Source organism: Podarcis cretensis (genome assembly GCF_951804945.1).
Source record: "Podarcis cretensis genome assembly, chromosome: 14".
Classification (NCBI taxonomy): Eukaryota; Metazoa; Chordata; class Lepidosauria; order Squamata; family Lacertidae; genus Podarcis; species Podarcis cretensis.
The window spans coordinates 40,162,997-40,186,895 of record NC_137183.1 but is presented as its reverse complement, the minus strand read 5'-3'; the positions used below and the strand labels follow the sequence as shown (position 1 = coordinate 40,186,895).

The 23,899-nt window shown below is 44.1% G+C and overlaps 1 protein-coding gene across 1 annotated transcript in view; it reads left to right on the top strand.

The window, feature by feature from the left end:
* SHISA9 (shisa family member 9) overlaps positions 1–23,899 on the top strand; it is a 235,357-nt gene that overhangs the window by 8,092 nt on the left and 203,366 nt on the right. The window contains exon 2 of the mRNA XM_079952416.1: positions 4,891–5,018. Within this exon, the coding sequence (XP_079808542.1) occupies positions 4,891–5,018 (128 nt within the window). The remainder of the gene's footprint in view (positions 1–4,890; positions 5,019–23,899) is intronic.

The following is a 23,899-nucleotide window of genomic DNA, read 5'->3' as shown; positions in this document are numbered from 1 at the left end:
AAAAACGGGAAGTTCCCCATTGCTGCTATAGATTCTCTAACCTGATTGCAAGCCAATGTAGCACAGTGACTATGACTATTAGCAGCAAACAACAAAGCTCCTAGTTTAAAAGCCCATGAATTAATTCCCCAGGAACAAGTCGAGATATTGTTGCAGGCAATGCATCCGCAGACGGCATCTACAATGTGGATGTTCTACACATGTCACACTTGGCTGAGAGTCTCTGGCCACTCACATGCATGTGTTTGGGTTTCAAGAAGCAGGCACACATTTTGATGATGCCCATGCTATTTGGGTTTCTTGCAGGAATTGTATTGGGTAACTGCAAGTGGTCTTCTGCTAGGCTGCGATGGCCTCCTTGTCTCAGCTCCCCCATTTGCAAGTTGAAGTTCTGTTTCCAGTCTTCAAGATGGGAGTGCTGTTGCTAATGTAGCCAAAACATATTGCATATATTGGATTCCTATTGTATGTTAGCTCAGTGAACAAGACATTTTTCCAAGTTTTCTTCAGCCATTCTCCTGCTGTTGGAGGTTTTTTGTTTCTCCAAAACTGAGTAATGCAGTTATTGTTACTAAGGTTTCTAAAGCTGAAGAGGTTTGCACCATTAAACTGGATTAAATCTCTCTGTTGTCCCAGGGCAATAAATCAACTCAAAAAACACCACCACCTGCCCATCTTCTGCTTAGAAACATGATGGGGAAATGCACCAAAATGCATCCCAAACAGAGCAGGTGCAGAGTAGTGGCTCAGATCGCCACGTTGGCTATGAAGCTCACTGGGTGACCTTGGGCCAGTCACTGCCACTTAGCACAACCTACTTCACAGGTTTGTTGTGGGCATTAAATGAGGAAGGGGGAGAAGCACGTACACTGCCTTGAGTTCATTGGAGAAAAAGGGTAGGATGGAAATGCAATAAATAATAAAGTGTGGGCAAATGGTTAATCAGAAGGTGTATAACCATCACGCAAACAAACCAAGAGAAATTCAGGAGGAAATGTTGCTTGCCACATGACAGCCTTGGGAGCAAAGAATCAAGAGGAATGCTCAATAGTCAAACACAGTCTAACCTCCGCTTAAGCGAATCAGGATGAATGCTCAATAAACAGGTCATTAGATTTGCCACATTTCTGCTTCCTGCCTCCCTGTCCCAGCACGCAGCTGTCTCCAGCATTTTTGTAAAATATATGCAGCTACCTTAAGCTTTGGCCATTTTTCCTGTATCAAAAATCCTCTCTGAACCGACTGGATCTGTGTGCTGTGTGTGTGTGTGTGTGTGCGTGCGTGCGTGTGCGTGCTTTTTGTGGATTATTCAGGATCAGTCTATAACTTGAGGCTGTATTGGGATAATATTCCCCTCTTAGGAGCCTATTAATGTACACAGCTCTTTGGGATCTTTGCTAGCTGCGAGTTTTTCCTCTGCTATGTAGGCCAGCTCTGCAGTGGCGGGTCTTGAAGATTTGCTTCTTATTGAAGTGTCATTTCAAAATGCCCAAACTCATTCTGGCTACCTGCTCTTACAAATCTTTCTCCTCCTTCTTTTTTAACTGGATCAAGCAAGCACAACTCTATTTTTTTTTTAATAAAAAGAACCTGGTGATCAGAAATCCATCTGACATTTAAATGACATAATACTGCCCCACAGTCAAGAATCACTGAGTATCATGTGTAATTAGCTTGCCATGCACATTAAAAGAGACTTCCAACAGTCTGAGAGTAAAAAGAAAAAAATCTGGATTAATTTTCTCCTCCCCTTTTTGCTGCACGTTTCTGTCAGTAGCATCCAGACTTGGTTAGTGGTTATATAATCTATGCTACCTAGAAGGGCCCAGCCAGACCAGGGACCCTGGCATGGTTTAAATCAGTGGTTCCTAAAGCCTTTTTTTGGGGGGGGGTCATTGCCCCTTGGGTCTATAAATCTTTCTCCAATGCCCCCTACCCTATAAAAAGCATAACCATAACAGCAGTCTGCATGACCCACTAAGGGAGATAAAGGTAAAGGTAAAGGGACCCCTGACCACTGGGTCCAGTTGTGGCCAACTCTGGGGTTGTGGCACTCATCTCGCTTTACTGGCCAAGGGAGCCGGCATACAGCTTCCGGGTCATGTGGCCAGCATGACTAAGCCGCTTCTGGCGAACCAGAGCAGCACACGGAAATGCCGTTTACCTTCCCGCCGGAGCGGTACCTATTTATCTACTTGCACTTTGATGTGCTTTTGAACTGCTAGGTTGGCAGGAGCAGGGACCGAGCAACCGGAGCTTACCCCGTCGCGGGGATTCGAACCACTGACGTTCTGATTGGCAAGTCCTAGGCTCTGTGGTTTAACCCACAGTGCCACCCGCATCACTGAGGGAGATAATAACACAATAAAATTCAAAACAGTCACAATCAATTCACATTTATTCAAAGTCCAATTAAAACTATTTCATGTACCGGTAATTAATTCAACAAACCTGATGAACTTGATCCAGTGATAACAGCTTTTCAAAGTCTGATAGTTATTTACATCTCCAGTGCCCTCTTGCTACCTGCTTGCCTCTTAGCGGACCTGGTAATTTTTTGGGATTCACTGGTTTAAATCCTAGGTCTCCAGTCAGTGGGATGGGCCCACAGGTGTGTTGCGAGGCCACACCAGATGGGTCTTGGAAAAGCTGTTGCCAACATGTTGGATTCCATCTTAGGCTGATCAGACCAAAGAAGCTCTACAGGACCACGACACGTTCGGATGAGATGCTCATTTTATCAATTTCCATGAGTGCCGGAGTATAGCAGGAGAAAGAGATGAGCCACTTTTATAATAGATATATATTTCTGGGCAACCACATACTCATTCATTTCTCCTGCCATATTGCAGGACTGGTTTTCATTTAGTAGTAATCTTGAGGGGGGGGGAGGAATCTCATAAAAACTAGGCTGCCCAAAATGATTTACTCCCAACTAGGGACGCAGGTGGCGCTGTGGGTTAAAGCCTCAGTGCCTAGGGCTTGCCGATCGAAAGGTCGGCGGTTCGAATCCCTGCGGCGGGGTGCGCTCCCGCTGCTCGGTCCCAGCGCCTGCCAACCTAGCAGTTCGAAAGCACCCCCGGGTGCAAGTAGATAAATAGGGACCGCTTACCAGCGGGAAGGTAAACGGCGTTTCCGTGTGCGGCTCTGGCTCGCCAGAGCAGCGATGTCACGCTGGCCACGTGACCCGGAAGTGTCTCCGGACAGCGCTGGCCCCTGGCCTCTTAAGTGAGATGGGCGCACAACCCCAGAGTCTGTCAAGACTGGCCCGTACGGGCAGGGGTACCTTTACCTTTACCTAGGAATGGGGGAGAAATTTGATTTTAAAGGCAAACCTAACCTAAGTAGCACTTTCTTTCTGAAACAATACACGGACCCAAACACAGCCATCTTTGGAAACTCACACTTCTGCAGATGTTGCAAGCAATATGTACAACTAGGTATAACCGGGGTAAAGTGTGCATACAATACTGAAAATACCATACTCAGAAGGATCATGTCAGGGAAAGTTGCTTTGCAAAGATGTGTATATTAGGAAAAATGGCAAAGAAAAATGTGTATATCAGGAGAAATTTGCACAAAAATGCTGATGAATTTCCTTGAGGATTTTTTTTTTGGGGGGGGGGTGGGGAGAGAAAACTGATGCAAAATTGTGGAGAACTGAACTGAGGAAATGTGAAGCCGAGAGAAACTGAAATGGACAGATTCGCCCATCCTTGTGACTGTAGAGTTTGCCCAACTTTGCCAGCTGTGTCAAAGTTGCTGCAGATGGTGAAGTTGGAGAACATCTCACCCATTTCTGTGAGCACAAAGTGGGGTGAAGCATGGAGAAATTCTACTGGAGGCAATGCTTCTGGGTGCTTTATAAACAAACCCACGAGAATCCAGAATGTGGGAAAGATATAGCTTCATATGACATCATGAAATCAAATCAGCGTGAAGGTGGAATATTCGCTTGGGAGCTGGCCTCATCCAAAAGTGTCTACACCTCCAGCAAAATCACAAAACAGACAGAAGTAGCATTTGAAAAGTGTGTGTGTGTTTGTGTTCATGGACTCTTCCCCTGAGTCCTCACTTCAGAAATGAACATTCTAAAAAGAAGCTTCCGCTGCTCTGATAACAAGTTGTAGCCACCACAAACTGTTGCAGTATATCTTCCTACTCAAATATGAATACTCCTGTCCAGGGTTCCAGCCAGCCATGTGTGAACTCCTCAAGCACGCCATTCTACTGTTTCTCTGGTTTTCTTTCCCATCATTCCATATCTCCTGGAGTTGATGGAGCACCCTCAGTCTTCATTGTGTGTCTTTTTTTTAAAAGGAATTTCAAAAAACCCTTTAGTGTTGTTTTTTTAATTTCTCGAATCTCAGGAGGCACCCAAGTTGGTTGATACCTCCATTTTGTTTTTAGTGGTTTAGTTTGGGCTTCTGTCCTGTTGGCATGGGCTCACAAAGTTTGCTGTTAGTGGGAAGGGATCTACCAAAATTAAAATTTGAGAGTCTATTTCCAGGGCAGGTGTGTGTGTGTGTGTGTGTGTGTGTGTGTGTGTGAGAGAGAGAGAGAGAGAGAGAGAGAGAGAAGAGTTTGGATTTGATATCCTGCTTTATCACTACCTGAAGGAGTCTCAAAGCGGCTAACATTCTCCTTTCCCTTCCTCCCCCACAACAAACACTCTGTGAGGTGAGTGGGGCTGAGAGACTTCAGAGAAGTGTGACTAGCCCAAGGTCACCCAGCAGCTGCATGTGGAGGAGCGGGGAATTGAACGCGGTTCACCAGATTACAAGTCTACCACTCTTAACCACTACACCACACTGGAGAGAGGGAGAGAGAGCGCCAAAGGTTTTATGGAAGGCTGCATCTAACTCTTTTCCCTTTCCCACCATTCTCTAGGGCTCTTGCTGATGTTATGAGACCAGAAGCTCCCTGCACAACAGATCACATGGAACGAGATCTCAACATTGTGGTCCACGTGCAGCACTATGAGAACATGGAAACAAGACCTCCTGCAAACAACTTGCGTGAGTTGCATTGTCTTGGTTTTTGCTTGTTCACGGTCAGAGATATTTACAGATGTGGGAGCCAGTCAACGGGTTCTTGCCAAGGAGAAAGGATCTTTTATTGCCTTGTCACTGAATTCGATAGCAGTAAAGGCTATGCCTTGGCAGTCAGCAAATGCTTTCAGAGTCTGGATTTCACTTTTTGTTTGTTCAGCTGTTGTGCCTCCGCCCCCAATATTTTCATCCCCTTCTGAAAGAGTTATCTTGAAACATTTATGCAATAGTTTGTTCTTGGTTTTATGCTTCACCTCAGAAGGACAAAAGGGGGGGGCCCTCATGCAGCATATTCATTTGGAAGTAGGTCTCAGTAGGTTGTGCCCACTGCTAGTCCTACTCTGAGTAGGCCCACTGAAATCAGCAGACATGACTAATGGGCCCAGTGATTTCAGTTGGTCTACTCTGAGTAGGGCATAGTTGATGGGACTGACTCCCAAGGAGTCAGCTGCTGCCAAAGCCAGAATTAACAGAGGACTCAATACTTTGCAAAGTTGTCAAAAGAAGGATTATGGATTTTGGCTCAAAGAAGGATATTTGCTGGGAGGCCAGAGCTGAAGTAATGCAGAGATATCCCTCAGGCAGTGGAAAGGTTTATGATGTGCTGCTGTGCATCTTCAGTGTATAAATCGTACTTTAAAGTGAGGATATTATACACTTGGATCTTCATGTGGACAGATCTTGCTGCTGCTTTCTCTGCCAGATTGTTGGGGGATATTCTCTGTCCCCCCACTAGAAGGATGAAAAATGTGTCTGGCAGGGCAATCCTATGCATGCCTACTCAGAAGTAAGTCTGGCCAAATTCAGTAAGATTTACTCATAGGTAAGTACATATAGTGTAAGTACATACATTTGTGTTTTCAGCAGTGGGAGGAGAGGGAAGTGGGATTGGGTCATGCATTAAACCCTTTGAAGGATCAAGACCATCCCTTTTATATGTTTGTATGCTTGCTGTTGCCACGTTTGGGCAAAACATCTGCTGGAGAAATGTATTTACATGATTACATAAAGCTAACACTTTGAAATGTCTTAGAAGACTGTATTTTTTTGACAGTTCAGCAATGATGCTCGAATGTATTTATGCCTAAAGTAGGAGAAAGTTTCTAATAGCCAAGTTTCAGTTTCATCAAACAAAAGCTTCCATGCCATTTTTTTTTTCCTATCAGCAAATGCAAGCAAGAAAAATGCATTTGGTAGGGGGAAGACATTTTATATAATTATATTTTGAGAGAAGATGGAGCAGTACAAAAGAATGGTGGCTGGCGATGACTGCTCCAGCCCACTTGGTGTTATTCAACTTCCAAGAATATCTCAGGCAAGAATGTAAATGGAAGGTCATGAGATCAAAAATTTGACATGAGTGTTTAGACCCTCGGTGCACTGAGTTCTTTTTTAAAATTGGAAATTGCTCTTTAATGTATTTATGGCAAATGGCAAGAGGCAAAACGCTTATTTGGGCAATTATTCATTAGCTTTTCGGGACCTCTTGAAATGTTTTCTGTTGGGGGAGGGGAGGGTTGTTTTGCTGATAATGTCAAAGTTGTTTCAAGCAGTTTCTTAACAAATACTCCCCTCCACCCCAGAATAAGAAATCTCGAATGGTGTCAGTCTTTGAAGTGTAATATGAACACTTTCCCATACAAGTCCTTGTGGTTGGAAATGGCGATTTTGTCAAAGTTTGTGATGAAAGTGGGTTGTGATGTTGTGAGAGTGGGCTCTGCAAATGTGATGCAGCTCCCTGCTTGAAGACATTGACCTTAGACTGTACCTGCATCTGTCTTCAGTTGGATGACAATAGGTGCCTGCTGGTTAAAACGTATGTGGAATGTGCAATTGAGTCACAAGATGATGGGCAGGCAGTATTGGAGATGGAATTGCATAATAGCTAAATGCCATTTTGGAACATGGAGATATACGCTTGTTGAAGAGGTACGTCTTATGACATGAGAAATGACTGCAACCTTGATTGTCCCCCCTGCTCAGAAAACTGCCTCTATTGCTCTGTATTGTGGGTTTTTCTTACATACCGCATGTATGATTCCACTGATGATGACAGGTAGAACAGGAATAGCCAACATGGTGTCATCCAGGTGCTTTGGACTACATCTTACATCATCCCTGGCCATTGGCCACTCTGACAGGGCCTGATGGGAACTGTAGTCCAACAACATCTGCCACCAACACATCGGCTATTACTGATGCATAATATCGTGCTTTTGTTTTCATCTTACATGCAGTTGGGATGGATTGTGTTCAGGCTTCACTTTATACCTTTTCTATTCATATTCCTTTCCTCCCTAACCTCTGCCCACTGTCCGATTCCTCTCTTTTCCTACCCACTCAATAATTAGATCTTTTCTCCCAGATCATAACACCTCTCTCACCACACAACCCTTTCCCTTCCCTTCCCTCCCCCACCCGCTGTCCTCAAAGAAATATTTCTTTGTATTTGAAAGCCTAGCTTGCTCTTAATCCCAGGACACTGGTAGCAGTGTTACTCCCTTCCATGCCAAACTGGTTTAGCCAGTTGAGATGGGAATTATGCGTATTTAGTTCTCAGGGTGTGGTTGGGTGTGTATGTCCTTGCATCTACACAAGCATGGTTTTCTGTGTGGACAGAGATGGAAGCAGTACAATTTTTTACATTTGCCTTGAATGAAAACCTGCCTTTTATTTTTTACATCACTGCGTTTAGTAATTCAGCAGATGGCAAAGTTCCAAAATCAGTAAAGCAGAGCCGGGAAGCTTTCAAGGGACCGCATGACAGTGGTAGTCGGGGCCAATGCAGAAGTGTGCAGGTACAATGCAAAAAGTAGTGAGGCTGCAATCACATTCTCTTTTGCGCACATCCATGCACATTAGGGGTAGCCAACATGGTGCCCTCTAATGATACTGTTGGGCTTTTATTCCCATCAACCCTGGGCCAGACTAGCCAATAGCCAACAGGCTATTCTGGGCCAATAGGCTATTCTGGGCCAGAATAGCCAATAGGAGTGGGAGTTTAATTATATCTGGAGGGCTTCTCTCTCTCTCTCTCTCTCTCTCTCTCTCTCTCTCTCTCTCATCCATTGTCACATAAAACACACAGGAATTCATTCATTATCTATTTTTCTCTCACCCACACAACCCCAGACTCTCACTCTTCCTGCCCCCTGCTACTAGGTGTGAATATTGCTAGGAGGCTCTTCGCAGATCTAATTGCCACGGGTGGCATTTTGCGTGGAAACAGGATTCACAGCACACTGCAATGGGTTAACCCTTCCTATACAGTGCTTTTTTTCCTGGGGGTATTCAAGGGTGTGCAGTACTAGCACTCCACCCCCCTTTTTAAAAAAGGTTAAAAGTCTGGCACTCACTGTAACAACTTCATGGTGGGTACTGGCACCCCCTCCTTTAAAATAAGCACTGCCTATGGTCTCTCGGTTTTAAGTGCTACTGGCACCTTCAAAACTGGGGGGGGGGGGTTATTGCATTATTTTTTACAGAAAACTAAACCCATAACCATTGTTTATAAATGCTTTATGGATTTTGGTGGGAGTTCAGAACTTGTACAACAGGGATGTGTGGAACAAGGAATTATAAAGCCTAAACAATGGAAAAATTGCTTTAGAATCCATATGGAATGTTTCCTAGTACCTGAAATTGAGATTGATCCAATTATTATTTGGAGTATATTGGATTCCACAGAATTTGTTGAATACAGAGAAATGTTGGAGGTGTAATGCTAAGGATGCCACTTTGAGGCATATGATGGGGGGGGGGGTTGTTCAGTGATGTATTCCTTTTGGTTTGAAGCTGCTACTCCGGTAAATTTTATATTGTTGAAATCCTTGATATTTGCAGATGTTCATGTACTTTTAACTGCATCCCTTTTTCCTTATTAAATTGCAATTTTTTTTTTTAAAAATCACCATCATGATAAAATCTCCCTACCTAGTTGAACCCCCCCCCAACAAAAAGCAGCCACTACCTTCCACAATAATTAGGTTTGAAATAGTCTCCCTTCAGAACCAAATAACAGGCTGTTTTCAAGCCTAATTAGGCCATGAATTGAGGAGAGGGATGCACAGGTAGATGAAGAGGCCACAGGAACCTGTGGTTCCCTGAAATAGAGGAAATGCAGTGCATTGGGTGGTTTCGACCCATAATTTGCAGAAGCTGAATTTCTAAAGCATCCTTATTTTATTTTATTGTCATACCGATACGTCAGGAAGCAGATCAAAGGTGTGGTTTTTGGACATGCATATAGTCTAGAAACAAAACAAAGCAAGGCAAAATGTTGACACTGCAATATACCTGCAGTCTTGCCAAGGAATCAAAATGAACTGGAACTGAAAATGGGAGGGAAAAGAATGCATATTAAGTTACTGAAAGTTGAACGGAATCTTAACAATGATTTGAAAATGCATCAAAATAGAATAATGAAAGTGATGAGAAAATAAGAAAATCCCACTTCTGCTTTTTCCAGTGACTTCTAGCCACCTGCCCTTTCAGCAGGTGGAACAGGGAATTTCATGCATGTGGAGCAATACTAATTTCACTCTGTGGACAGGGGCTGGCAGAGCTGTGTTGGGCAGTGGGATGCTTCCACCCTATCCAGCACCCCACCCCCAGCATGATGGGTTAAAAGTTTGGAATGCATCCCATAAATGTGCCTTTTTAGTTCAACCCCCTGCTTAATGCAGGAATAGGTACGTAGCAAGCTGTCTTATCCTCAGGCTGACCACTGGAGTGCCATTTGACTAAGTTTACTCAAAGTAGGCCCACTGAAATTAAGGGACACGACAAAGTTAGGCCTTTTGATTTTTATGTGCCTATGTGTATAATGCAGTTTGTATGTAGCTCCTTGATGCATGTACTGTAGCTCAGTATTGTCTAGAGATTGTCAGAAGGCAGAGATTTCCATTCTGACCTATATTCATCACAATAAGCTTTGCACATGTACATCCAGGACATGCAGTTTAGTCGGTTCATATTGGACTTTGCCAAGAACTCTAATTTACCTTGTCAGCAACCTTGAACGCCCTACGAGGCCCGTCCTTTGAGACCAAAAAGGCAGAAGGCAAATGTTTAAACCATACCATCAATCAAATAGTCCCAATTTTTAAGTGGACCAAGAAATGTAATTGTTTGACCACCTGGTTTTCATGCACCAGAGGTGGGGAACCTCAGGGCTGTGGGCCAAATGTGGCCCTCCTATCCTCTCTATCTGGCCCCTGAAACTCTCTGCCACACCCCTCACTGATCCCATTTCACACCACCTGAGTTTTTTTGCCCAGCTGGACTGGAATAAGTAAGTGTGTGCAGAAACTAATCCACTGCACAAAGATAGAGTTTACATTTGTCCCCCCCACTTTTGCCTTTGGCCCTGTCCTCCACTGGCATGTGGCCCTTGGAATGTTGCACAGAAGAAATGTGGCCCTCAGTTCCCCACTCTGCCACGCATAAATACAAACCATTGTTTGCCAAATTGGCTTGAGAGAATCAGCTCTGTATCAGGTTGCAAGGGGTTTTTTTTGGAAGGGGGGGGTCAACATTTGGTAGGTTGCCCCCTGTGGCTGCCCCTCCTCACCACTGTTACCATGGATACCTGGAAGGAAAGAGTGAGGTGATGGGAGGCTGCTGTGACTTCTTCACGCTCCTGTCCCTCCTTGTTTGCTCAGTCTTGGCAAGGAAACTGCTGGTGACAGCAACAAGGAGCAGGAAGGCCAGAGGGTTCTGCTGGTTGCCAATGGGCCCCTTCCTAGGATGCCCAATGATGACGACCCTTTATGCTATGACACCTGTTGTACACCACAATATGAAGTCCCCAAATGCACAAGTGCAAAAGTTTTCCTGATATCCTGATAGCTAAAGGGGATTCTGCTTTCTGTGTTGCCCTTTTCTTCTCTGAAATGTCCAGGGTGGGTCTAACAAAGGGCAGAGTGTCATTCTACGGACAACTTAATCCAAACAGACAATATATTTATTGCCTTGACCTTTCATTCTTTAGCTTTCAATATTTACTTTCTTTAGAGATGCTAGGGAAGGTCTCCTGAGCCAGGCCTGGGATGAGGAGGAGGAGGAGGAGGAGGAGGAAGAGGAGGAGGAGGAGGAGGAGGAAAAGAAGAAGGAGGAGGAGGAGAAGAAGAAGAAGACGACCTTTAGAGGCTTAATGAAGTCCATCTCAGTGGAGCAGTGAGGCCAGTGCCAACCCTTCCTAATTCTTCTCCGGCTCAGATTGAATTTCAAACCGGAGAAGTTTTGCTGTTTTGACCCTAATTAGGCTTCCCTCTGTTCTCTAAGAGGTAATGGAACATCTCAGGTCAGAGAAAAACCCCACATAGGTGAAATCTTCTCCTCTGACTTTGCTCATTCACCACTTTTTCCTGCCCCCCCCCCCAAATAATGGAGGAATTATTACTTGTTTGGGAAGCTCACCCATCTCTAGTCTATAGGGCCCCATTTCCAACCAGTAATATCTCCAATTTTCTTTTGCAAACTTATATTGGGTCTTTGGAATGCAACTATTTAGTTTGCAAATCTGAACACTCCCTCAAACAAGACTTATCAGTGAATAATTAAGAACAGTAGTCAACAGGCACGTTTTAAACTTCACACCTATTCTGTTTCCAGTAATCACTGTTAAAACAGTAACTGATAATAAAAGAAGGTATAAGGCTAATATGCAAGAGCCTCAAGTCACAAATAATGATGTATTGTAAATTAAAGAAAAACGGCTCCTACATATTGCAGTCGTATTTGTCATTAACCCATTCATTATTCTTACAATTTTCATTTCCCTTTCCATCTATCCTAAACCAATTGATTTTCTCCCATCGTTCCTTAATCCAGTTGTAATATTGTGGTGTTATTCATGTTAAGAGTGCGGTCCATCCTAAGCATGCCTACTCAGAAGTAAGCCTCATTATGTCCAGTGGGGCTTACTCCCAGGAAAGTGTGCACAGGGCTGCAGCTTCGTCCTAACATTTATTTGTTTGTGTATTTCTGGCACTTCCGTAATTCTCCAGTTATTTAGTATACAACAAAATACACTCTTAGCATGTGATTTTGACTTTGTTTAACGTGGCAGGCACAAAATTATTAGTCTGCGCAGAGTTCTTTCTCAAAAGCTATCCGCAAACTGGGTGCATTGCCAGAAGAACAGCAAGTGAGGTTCAACATGAGGAAATAGGTGGTGAAAAAGGTGGGAACCCTAACTTCATACATACACTGATGTGGGCTGAGCATGTGTTTGCTAACCAGGAAAGAAATTTGGCATCACAGTTAGATAGAACAATGAAAGTATCCACTTTATTTGTGGAACGGAGGAGGGCAAATTCCAGGCTAGGGCTGATTAAGAAGGGGGTTGAAAGTAAAACGAGGGGTCTTCATACATTACATTCAGTGAGTGTACAGTCTATGTCCCTTTGTACATGACAGATGAGCTGTACACATAAAAAGGTGTAGACTCTTTCACACAAACACTTGTACATACATTTGTAGGGAGCACCTGTGTAACATGTGGACAAACCTACATACAGTATTGTGAAGTCTTCCTACCAATCTGTGCTATAGGCACATTTTGAATACCATGCACAATTCTGATAGTGCCCTCCCTTCTCAAAAAGGATACCAGAAAGCTGGGGAAAGCTTAAGAAAAGAGCAACCCAAAATTCTCAGGGATTTGAACCATCTTCCTCAAAGCACTCTGGGCTCTCTTTCTTGATCAATCGCAGCTCACGGGATCAGAAAACCAGATCAGGATATACAGTTCAGGTTTTGACAGAATGTGACAGCTGGCATTGTTTGAGAGGTTAACACACTGTACAAGACTAGACAGAGGGTGCAGGAAAAGAAGATCAATTTATAGATATCTAGTTTCCTTTCAGATCATCCGTAAAGGAGGCCCCCTGTAATTTTCACCCACTGAAATCCCAGATATATATTTTTTTGCGGAGGGGGGGGGGAGGCCTGCATTGTAATACAGCAAAAAGGAGGAATTGTTGAAGGGAAAAGTCTGTTATGTAAGCTGAGTGCATAAAATTCTGATGCATTTAAGATGCTTATGACTCAAACTCATTGTACACAAATCTATGCTTATTAAGTTTATTGTTATGTCAGGAAAGTGCAATAAAATATATTTGCAGAAAGAAATTTGGTGAGTAAGGGAAGACATGGCTGAAATGGATAAATTATGGGTGGTGTGAAGGAAGTAGAAAGATAAGTTTCCCTCCCTCTCTCATCATATTCAGGGTCAGGCTATGAAAGTGACTGGTGGCAGATTCAGGACAGATCAAAGGAAGTCACAACACATAATCTCATAAACACCTCACTGCATAATCACACAGTGCATAATCAGTTTATGGAATTCACTGCCACAAGATCTAACAATGACCACCAGCTTAGATGCCTTTAATCAAATTAAGAGAGGATGGGGCTTAGCTTATGATATTCTTTTCGGACAGACCAAAGAAAGCCACAACCTATAAATGCAACATTGCACCATCACACAGAATGCATAATCAATGTAAGGAATGTGCTACTGTAGCTCAGTTTTATAGATTATCTCCCTTGTAGGCAAAACCCAAGTTCAGTCCTTGGTATCTTCAGAGTGGGCTTAGACAGACCCCTGTCTGAAACCCAACAGAGCTGCTGCCAGCCGGTGCAGGCTACATTAAGCTAGATGTGCCAATGGTCTGACTTGGTAGAAGTCTACTTCCTGTGTTGTGAAGATTACTTGATTAGATGCCTTTAGTCAAAATTCATAGAAGAGAAATCTGTCAAGTGGTTTACAGTTCTGACTGTCATGTAGAGCCTCCAGGATTTGATAGTGTGTGTTTATTTTGAACATTCATGAACCACCTTTCATTCAAATGACTCTAAGGCGGCTTGCAAGCAACAAAGAAACTCAAACTTGCAGGCTTACATGCACACAACACAGCACCCTTTAGTCACGTGGCTAATGGACAAGGCTAGTGGCTGCATCCCTTTCTTTCTGCAGTTGCCTAGGGCAACCAGTGGAGTGTCTGATCCAACTGGGTTTCTCTCATGTGCTTGCATAATTGACATTTGAATGCAATAAGGATACACTGCAGAATTTGTTTTACTATGTGCCTGTAAATATTTCTTTAATGTTCAGAGCTGATAAGAATGTCATGTCACACCAGAGTAATAGTCTTTCCTTCCACAAGTGCACACTCCCATAACTTGTCAGCAATATAGCTTGTTTGTATCATGTGCTACCAAAAGATACTATCCACCAAAGTAATTGTCTATAATGCATTGGGTTGGGTTTGGAAATGATTGGACAGCGCTTGCAGAACCTCAGGGGAAGCCTAGGAAAAATGCAAAGTTTTTCTTGAGCTTCTCTTGAGTTGCAATCCTTGTGATGTTTTCAGCTTTCCTTTGATTTCCTGCACGTAACAGCTGCAAGGACTGCTATTTTTTGTTAAGTTTTCCACTTGTGTTTTGCAAGTGCTATGACAAGAACTTTCACTGCTGCGTGCTTCAGGTAGAACCCCTCCCTGAACCCCATTGCAGGTTTTGATGGTACTGAGTTCTCAGAACATCTCAGACAGTTGTGCATATCTGGAGCAACTTCCACAACTAGTTTAATAGCCTGGGAGATATTGCTGTGTCTCATATGCCAGAACTAGGTAGCAGAACTAGCATTTTCAGAATGAGTGAGATATATTTGAGGGACTATCTTGTAACGGCGTAGGGGTGCCTTTCTGGAGTGCCTTGATTACTGCCACATTGTCCCCAAAGAACAACTGCTGTAACATGGGACTTGGACCCCTTGTTCTGTAAACACACATAACTTATCAGCATCCCCTCTTCCTCCTTTTCCTTCCTTCTGCCTCCTTGTTCCTTATCTCCCTACTTATCTGTTTGAAAGCACAAGGCTGCAAGAGCAAGACAATAAGATACAATCTAAACTTTAGAAACCTCTTCCAAATAGATGTATAACACCAAAGGGATGAGATATCTGTTTTTCAAACATTATGCTTTGGTCTTCATTTTTGTTCTTCTCCTTCCCATCATCATTAAGACCATTATCGCTGTTATTAAATAACTACTATTAATTGACTGCCACAGAATTGGCACACGGGTGTATGTTAATATACCAAGCCCTGAACCATATGGGTCCATGATACCTGGAGGACTGGCTGAGCCCTTATTCCCCCAGCTCAATTACTGAGATTATCGGCTGGAGCAGTTGTACCCTGCATTACAGATTCCTAACTGGCTTCAACCAGAAGTCAGGCATTCAAGTTTTCTGCTTGGGGACTGCATTCTCTTTTTGGCAAATATTTGAGGGTCCCATGCCAGTGGTGGTTGGAGCCTGAGGCAAAAATGAGCAGAGCAACACATGCCACTTTTACTTTTGCACAGTAAGCTGGGTTCTATGTATCACCCCTCTATCTAGGCAACCAATAGCCATGAGCAGAGTTCAAGAACACACCCAAGCAAAGCAAAACATTTGTGGGGCAAAGAGGGCCAGTAAGGGGTGGGGGCTGGGGAAACTTTCAGGGCCAGATGGAGAGGATGGGGGGGAGGGAGGGGGACTTTTGGCTCCTGGGTTTGAGTCTCCCCACCTCTGGTCTAAAGGTGTATATATGCCTCTGACTGCCAAGTGGGGCAAATGTTATTGCACTCAGGTCCTGATTGAAGGCCTCCCATTGGCATCTGCTTGGACACTGTGAAGAAGAAGAAGAAGAAGAAGAAGAAGAAGAAGAAGAAGAAGAAGAAGAAGAAGAAGAAGAAGAGTTTGGATTTGATATCCCGCCTTTCACTCCCTTTAAGGAGTCTCAAAGTGGCCAACATTCTCCTTTCCATTCCTCCCCCATAACAAACACTCTGTGAGGTGAGTGAGGCTGAGAGACTTCAGAGAAGTGTGACTGGCCCAAGGTTACCCAGCAGCTGCATGTGGAAGAGCGGAGACACGAACCCAATTCCCCAGATTACAAGACTATCGCTCTTAACCACTACACCACACTGGCTCTCTAAGACTGGTTGCTGAACCAGCAGGGCCTTTGCCCTGACCCAGGAGGGCTCTTATATGCTTACAAATGCTATACACACCCTTCCATTCGATTTACACTTTGTACAGCATCCATGGCATACAAAGAATTCCAAATAAACATGGCTTTCCCATCCAACTGATGAAATGAATGAAAAGCTGTGCCTTGTATCTCTGATTGCATCTTTGCAAGTAAACCTCAACAAACATTCCCTTCCCCTTTTCTTTTGGGGTAGCCACCACAAATCTGTCTCCGGCTGAAATGGACAGCCTCAAAATAAATAAACAAAAGAAGCTGAAATATGAGAGCAGCACTGCCTACCAGGAAACGTTTCAACCTACCTGCCTGATTAGTGAAATATGCCTCCACACTCCCACATCCCCCATTCTGTGACAGGAAGGCAGCATTAGGACTTGTGTTTTGCCTGCTGGCCTCACACTGCTGAGTTAATGACTGAGCACATCTAATTTCCCATGTCCTCAAGCCCTGACTCACCTTACATGAAATGGCCACCTCTCTAATGCATTGCAGGAAACCTGCGATAAAGACAAAGGCTGGCTTTTCAATTTCCCCAGCAGGTTGCTTCAAAAGTTGCTTTTAAACCTATGAAAGTGACCCTTTGGTGTCTCATTCTTGCCACCACTGCTGAGGCTTGGATTTCTCAGATTCGGAGCAAGGATGAGGAGCTGTCCAGCAGGAAGAGTGCTGAAGCCTCAGTGGAGTTGTCCACACAAGGAGTCAGAACTAGCACATACAATTAGGGGATGATCAGAATGTGGTGCTGGACAAGCGACTGCCAGGCTGCATGTGAAGAGCTTAATACTGTAGTTGGTTTTGTTACTTTATCCCTTCCTGGTTGCTTTAGCAGGGCTGCAGCCTGGGGAATACTATGCTGAATGGGTCAGCAGCTTAGAGATGTGTGGTCACATTCTGCTGTATGTACACAGCAACTTCTGATCTGGGTTGAGATTCACTGCCGTTTCTGATCCTGGCATCACAGAGATGATTATAAAGATCTAGAGTTAGGATTTGTGACCAGTCAGGGAGCCACAGGCCCCCTCAGTCTACAGCAGTTGTGGGAAACTCCAGATGTTGCTGAACTGCATCTCCCATCAGCTCCAGCAAGCATGACAATGGCCAGGGATGATGAGAGTTGTAGATCAGCAACATCTGGAAGGGCAAACATTTCCTTACACCTGGTCTACAGACTTCTTGGATCTTCCAGGATTGTGGACGTGGGTAATTTGGCAGAGTGCTTTGTCTCTACTTTGTCCTTCTTCACACTGGGCTGGCAATAGGGCGGTCCTCCTTTGGAGACATCTCATCCAGTGCTGGTTCTGGCCATGAGTGGGTCTTGACTGGAAAGGTGGGCCCTCCTCTTAGTCTTCCTGCTTTGCACTCAAGAGTTTTTGCCTGGCTGGAAAAAACTCCTTGGCCTCTTGCTTCTTTGGATGGAGAATAGGGAGGTGTGTCTAGAAATGAGCCTGCTGCACACAGGTAAAATTTACATTACTTGCTCCACCCACTTTCGCATCTGGCCCTGCCTACTATGGGCATGTGGCCCCCTGAAGGCTGTCCCAGAAGGGAATGTGGCCCATGGGCTGTAAAAGGCTCCCCACCCCAGCTCAATACAGCACACAGGGACTTGCCTGTTTCCATGTGGAAGGATTTTCTTGAGCTGAAAACTCATTACACCTGAAGCAGCCTTCAGAATGATGCCTTTAGTAATTTCCCCCTCAGTTCCTAATGATTGCTGCTCGATATCAGTGGAATCATCACCCAGTGGCTGTCACGCTTCCTAAATGAGAGGAATCAGAAATGGCTGTTGGTACAGGACACTTTATTTTCCCATGCCATGATACTCCTCTGCACGTCAATAGTATTGTTTTGCTCTTAGCTAGGTAGCAGCTGCACAGGGAAGTCAATTCCTTTGGCCGCTGTCGGTTAGGGTGTGATATCAGTGATGCTCTTTATGGATCAAATGTGGGAGGAGTCCAGTGGATGATCTTCACATTGGACAATGTTCCCCAAAAGTTTCTGAAATGAGTGTCCATTTTCTTAAAACTGGTTATGGGAAGATAGGATAACCCAATGGCTGTACACATTGCAACACAAGCAATAGTCTATGCAAGTGGTTCTAACAGCAGACTAATTCAGTTTCTTGCACTGGATAATTGTTATTCATCTACTTTATTATTGCATTTGTATCCCCACTATCATCCAAAGGAGCTTAAGGGGACATACATGGCTTACCCCAGACAGCAATTGTACATCTCGTTGATTGCCTACATGAATTACTCAGCCTCTGTAATCTACCAGTGCTGATTAATTAGTCCTGAGTTTGTATTTAACCACTTTCTGCAAGCCATTTAATGTAAAATATAATTAATTTACATTTCATAAAATACGGATCTGCGAGGCTAGCACGGAATACAATGTGAAGAGCCTGCCGTGGAAATGGGTAATTGTTAATTTGGAACACAGAGCGCACTGCTTTGTTTGTTTGTGCGCATTACAGCTCAAGTCGAAAGATGTATCTGTGGCATGGAGCAAATGGGGAGGCATTTGGTTAGATAACTGCAGGACGATGTAGGGGACTGATTCTTTCTTATGCTGCATGGCGCAGGAGGAAGGGGAGGAAGTAATGAGTTTAGAAAATTAAATATATGTAAGCTCACCCCAACCCCCTGCAAGCCCAGGGCCTAATTCAGCATGTGTGGACCATAGGCATTTGTCCTTGGCTAAGTTCAGTGTAATGTACCACAGGCGGCTGAGGGCGGGGGGAGTCTTTTTTGTAAGTTCAGTAGATCTTGTCTGGATGCTAAAATGGCTCTTGTCAGACATGATTTATCAGTTCGACTCCCTGGGAAATCAGTGAAAGGGATCTTGCATGTGCTGCTGTTCAGCGGAGTTTGTCGCTTTCATTTAGTACTCGATCCACATTCCGTTAAAGACTCCAAGGACTGGCTTGAGCTTAAGCTCTAGAATGATAAAGGCGTAAAAGTTGGGATGAATCCAGAACAGAGCTGGTTCCTGGTTTGAGTGAGCTCTTGACAGCACGCCTCTGTTTGCGAGGGTTGTTAGAATGGTGCCGCTGGGCACCGCTGTGCTTGCTTAGTTCCTTCTATAGGACTGCAAAAGGTCTCTGTAAGCATTGCCTCAAAAATCTGCAATGGACAAGAGACAGTTTGAATTTCCTGCTCAGATGCTTCGCCTCTCCTACACGCAACACCTCCCGGTAAACATGGACTCATTTCATTGGATGCTAGAACTGGACACACACCCTCCCATCTGTTCTGAATACAGAAGAGGTGCAATGAGCTTCTCTCTGTGAGTGAACAAGATGGTGGGTCACTTTCCTTTCCCCCTTATGGGGTGTTTGATGTGGGAAGCAGCACTCTCACACCATTTTGTGGTCCTGGCTCTTTTTCTGCTCTTGAAGCCATCTTGCGCTATGCCATGCCCCCATGGTAGCCATTTTGTGACTGACACACATGACTTAAAAGAAAAATCTCAATAGGACCAGTGGCCCACAAAGGATGGCCACTCTTGCTTGGGTCCTCTTCTACACCAGTTGACTCCAGTGGGCTGATTGGCTGGTGGTAGCAAGAGGCAGAGGCAACACACCAATCAGCAATGGGTAGTTGTGAGCTGCCATCTGAATTTCCCACAGTTCCTTTTATGTAGCATTCTTGGGGTCATTCCTAATGTGGCAAAGTCACACCATCTTGCAGTTCCTGGTTCAAGAGCACGTTCTCTTCTTGGGCATCACGCTTGGACTGGAACAACATGAAACCTTTTTAGTAATACACATTTTTCACTGTAAGTGGACATTTCCAGCATCATAAGGGATCACTCTTTCACTTGTTATTAAAAGCGTTATTTCCTCTCTCAGGTACTTAGCGCCAGACAGATCTCACACATTTTGCCTTCCTGCTTTGGAAAAAGAAAGGAACATTGTAGAGGAGGAAGAGGAGACACCCTCCGGATTATTCTCCTTCACATGAAATGCATAGATTTTAAATTGCCCTATAGTCAGAACACATGGCCTTAGACTGTGTCACAACACTGTTCAGTCTAGCTCAGTATTCTCTATATTGACCGACAGTGGCTCTCCAGCCTTACCTGGAAATGCTAGAGATTGAACCCAGGACATTCTGCATGCAAAGCAGATGCTCTCTTGCTGAGCTACAGCCCTTCAGTGTGGACTCCAGTGTGAAAAACACAGCACACTATAGTTTATATCCCATGTTTAGAGTAGGCCTATTTAAATTAATGGACATGACTAATTTAGGTTCACTAATTTCAGTGGGTAAAACACAGTTGTTTGCAACTCTAGCAATTCAGATATGGGCTTCTGCATCTTGAGTGCATTGTATATTGAGTGTTATGGCCCCATGAAATCATTCTTCAACTTGGAAAGTAAGATGACCTCCTGGGTATGCAGAACTCAACAAGGAACACTGGGTTGTGTAGTTTTCCAGGGCACCTGAGTCCCAGGGCTCCTGGTAGCTGGGATGCTGCTATGTTAGGGTCTCTGACTCAATGGAGGAGATAGTCCTCACTGCTACTGCTACCAGAAAAGTTTGAGGGAAGGAGACAGCAGGGTATAACACAAGGGGCCCATGGGTAGGAGGCTTAAGAAAGGCATTTGTGCCTCATTGTACTTCCTAAGATTTAATCAAGAGCATACATAACGGGCTTCCAAATTGCAGAACTGAGCTTGGATGAAGGAGGAAATCAAACTATTTCCCCAATATCCTGGAGTTCCAGTCGTCAAGTGAAATTCTTAACTGCACTCAAAGGAATTTTCCCATCCCTGCATCTGATAACCAAACCCCACTGTCCAAATGAATAAATTACTTGATCCATCATCTGTAGACCTTTTACCCCTATCATTAAAGATTTGTCACCAGGAAAGGAAATTTGTTTAGTCTTGGAATACGAAACCACTATCAAAGGCCTTTGATTTTTTTCTTTCTTTAAGTAAACTTTTATTTTTGTTCTTTACTTGAGTTCCTAAAGGCCGAGGCAGGAGCTTGCCCAGTTATCAACAGCTAAAATAGTTCTTTCAGCAGTTCTTAAGAAGTGTACTAAAACACTTATTGTACATCAAAAGCAATATTGTGATAATCTGTGAGTGATTACAGTGCCATTCCCCCTTTTATGGGGGCACAGTTTGTGGCAGCAGTAAACCTGTTCAGTGATGTGTGGGGTCGGTTATGCCCCATTTATTACAACTTGCCTGCCCAGACATAGAATCATAGAATTGTAGAGTGGGAAGGGACCATGAAGGTCATCTAGTCCAACCCCCTGTCGGAAATCAAGCCTTTATCAGGAGAAACTGGCAACTCTCCCAGGCACCCGGCATTATTCCCTGCTGACCTCCCTGGCTGCATTCCCCAGCAGGATCCAGGCTAGGTCGCAATAGGCGATCCTTCTCAGCGTGAGAAGAACACACCCCTCTTTCCTGCCACCCCCCCCCCCCGGGCAGGGGAAAGAGATAGACAGAAACGTATTTACATGCCTTTATTTCTGTCTTTGCAGCATTACAAAAAATGTGACTGCTCTCTTCAAACTCCAGCAGTCAAGAGACAAACACTTCCTGGACAGGAACAAACGGAAGCGCTCATATTACACTCTGAGCTAATTCCGGTGCTTCGCACTGTGAATTGACTGTCCCTCTGATTCCCACGGGCAGTCCCAACATTCCCATCATGTTTACTTTTCAAGCTAGCACTTTGCAGCTGCATTGCATCCATATCGTAACACCCCCTGTGATGCAGGAATCTTTTGCCCAACCTGGGGCTCGAACCCACGACCCTGAGATTAAGAATCTCATGCACTACCTACTGAGCTATCCCAGCAGACACATACTTGACTTGGTTACGTTGGTTGAATTAGGTTGATTTGCAGATCCTCAAGTTGTTATATTTTAATGAATACAACCTGTTTCCCCATATTTCTGTTGTCTTGAATGTTGACAGTTGTAACTTGGTGCCACATCTCTAGAGATTTGCCCTACTGCGTTTTGCTTTATCCGCTTCAACAAGGTAGCCATTGCATAAATAATAAACACGCTCAGATCCCTTCTTGGCTTTGCTTGATAATAATGGGACTGGCATGGCGATGGTATTTCTAAGTGAATCGTGTTATAAAGCAGCAAAACACAGATTAAAGGGATCAAAGGAGCAGAAACACCACTTGAAGTTCAATCTGTGGAAGGAAAGGTCCAGGAGGGAAAGCCTACATTAGTATTTAAGAATTGCCTAGGAGCTACTAGGCTAGGCATTCGTAAACTTCCTAATGTATGCAGTCAGGCTTCCTTGCTTTATCCAGCATCTGCTAAAATATGATGCAGGCTTGTAAATATGGCACAGATGGATTATAAGGACCCGGTGAAAGGTGAGTGTTTAGCATGTTTAAAGAGGTTTTGAAGCTCTCTCTCTCCTTCAGAAATGGGAATTATGTTTGCTCTGGAAAACTATCCCAATACGAAGATGAATCCGCTTTGAGATTGGGACCCATAGATCTGAGACTTGGGGTGTGAGGGGTAATTTGATCCAGTTTGCATTTAGAATTGAAGCTTCCTAATTTGCACTTTCTGAAACAACACATGGATCGAAAGATAGCCATCCTTTGAAATTTGCACTTCTTTGAATTTTGCAATGCAGCTCTCCTGCCCAGTAGCATGTATAAACTGCATATGTGACTGAAAAAAGGGAAAGAAAAGCATTATATAAGGGGAGATCACTTTGCAAAAATGTGTATATGAAGCAAAATTGCATACAACAAACTGGATATTAGGAGACATTAACACAAAAATGCTGCTGTTTTTTAACCGGGGTTTGTTCTTTTTTTTTTTTTAAAGGGGGGGATGTGGCAAACAAAACTTGGAAAATGAGAAACTAAGAAAAACCAAAACTGACAGTTTGCCCATCCCACAATGCCTCCAGCCTAGCTTCATTCTGCAGCACTATGGAAAAGGGTGATGAGATCCTAAGGGTGTGCATTGGTCTGTGTGGATCCCAAACAGAGTGGGGTTAGGGAGTTTCAGGGCAGACTCTCATACTTCTGAGTTGCCCCATTAACTATGCTCCCAAGTTGCACCATTAGCATGACCATCATGGACCCTCTAAGCTTCTGACTAGCACTGTCACCTCCATTTTCTCAAAACGGTGAACACACAACCTCCCTCTTATTTCCTGAGGAATGAAATAAAGCTGCTCAGAGGAACATCCACAGCTCAGCAGGAGTGAGGGCTGTAAGAGTTGTTCGACAGTGGAACAGACTACCTTGGAAGGTGCTGAAAGCTTTTTAAACAGAGGTTGGATGGCCACCTGTCAGGGATTCTTTAGCTGTGATTCCTTCATTGCAGATGGCCTTTGGTATCTATTCCAACTCTACTATTCTACAATTCTATGTACAGGAGAGGAGAGGGGAGGGGATGGAGAAGTGCAGGATCTTTCCTGTTGACAGACAGGTTTAACTCTTAATCACGGTGAATTAATTTGTCAATGTACTCCAATTCCATTATGGCCAGTGGTGGCAAAACAGAGCTTCCTATTTCATAGATCAGATTCATACCCAAATAATGAATTGATTTGGAGCAATGCAGAGTGTAACAGACTGGGCTGCTTCCAGACACCATTAACATCTCAGTTTATCTCCGTTGAACTGGTCAAGATCTCTCTGTTTATTTTGGTCCCACACAATCTTTTCCCACATGCAAGATGATTAATGTTCCCTACCATCTACTGACCCAGAAACATTATATTTTGTTGTTTGCCGCTTGCTCTCACCTGCCCATTCCCATTTCTAGAAATAGCACAGCCTTGTCTT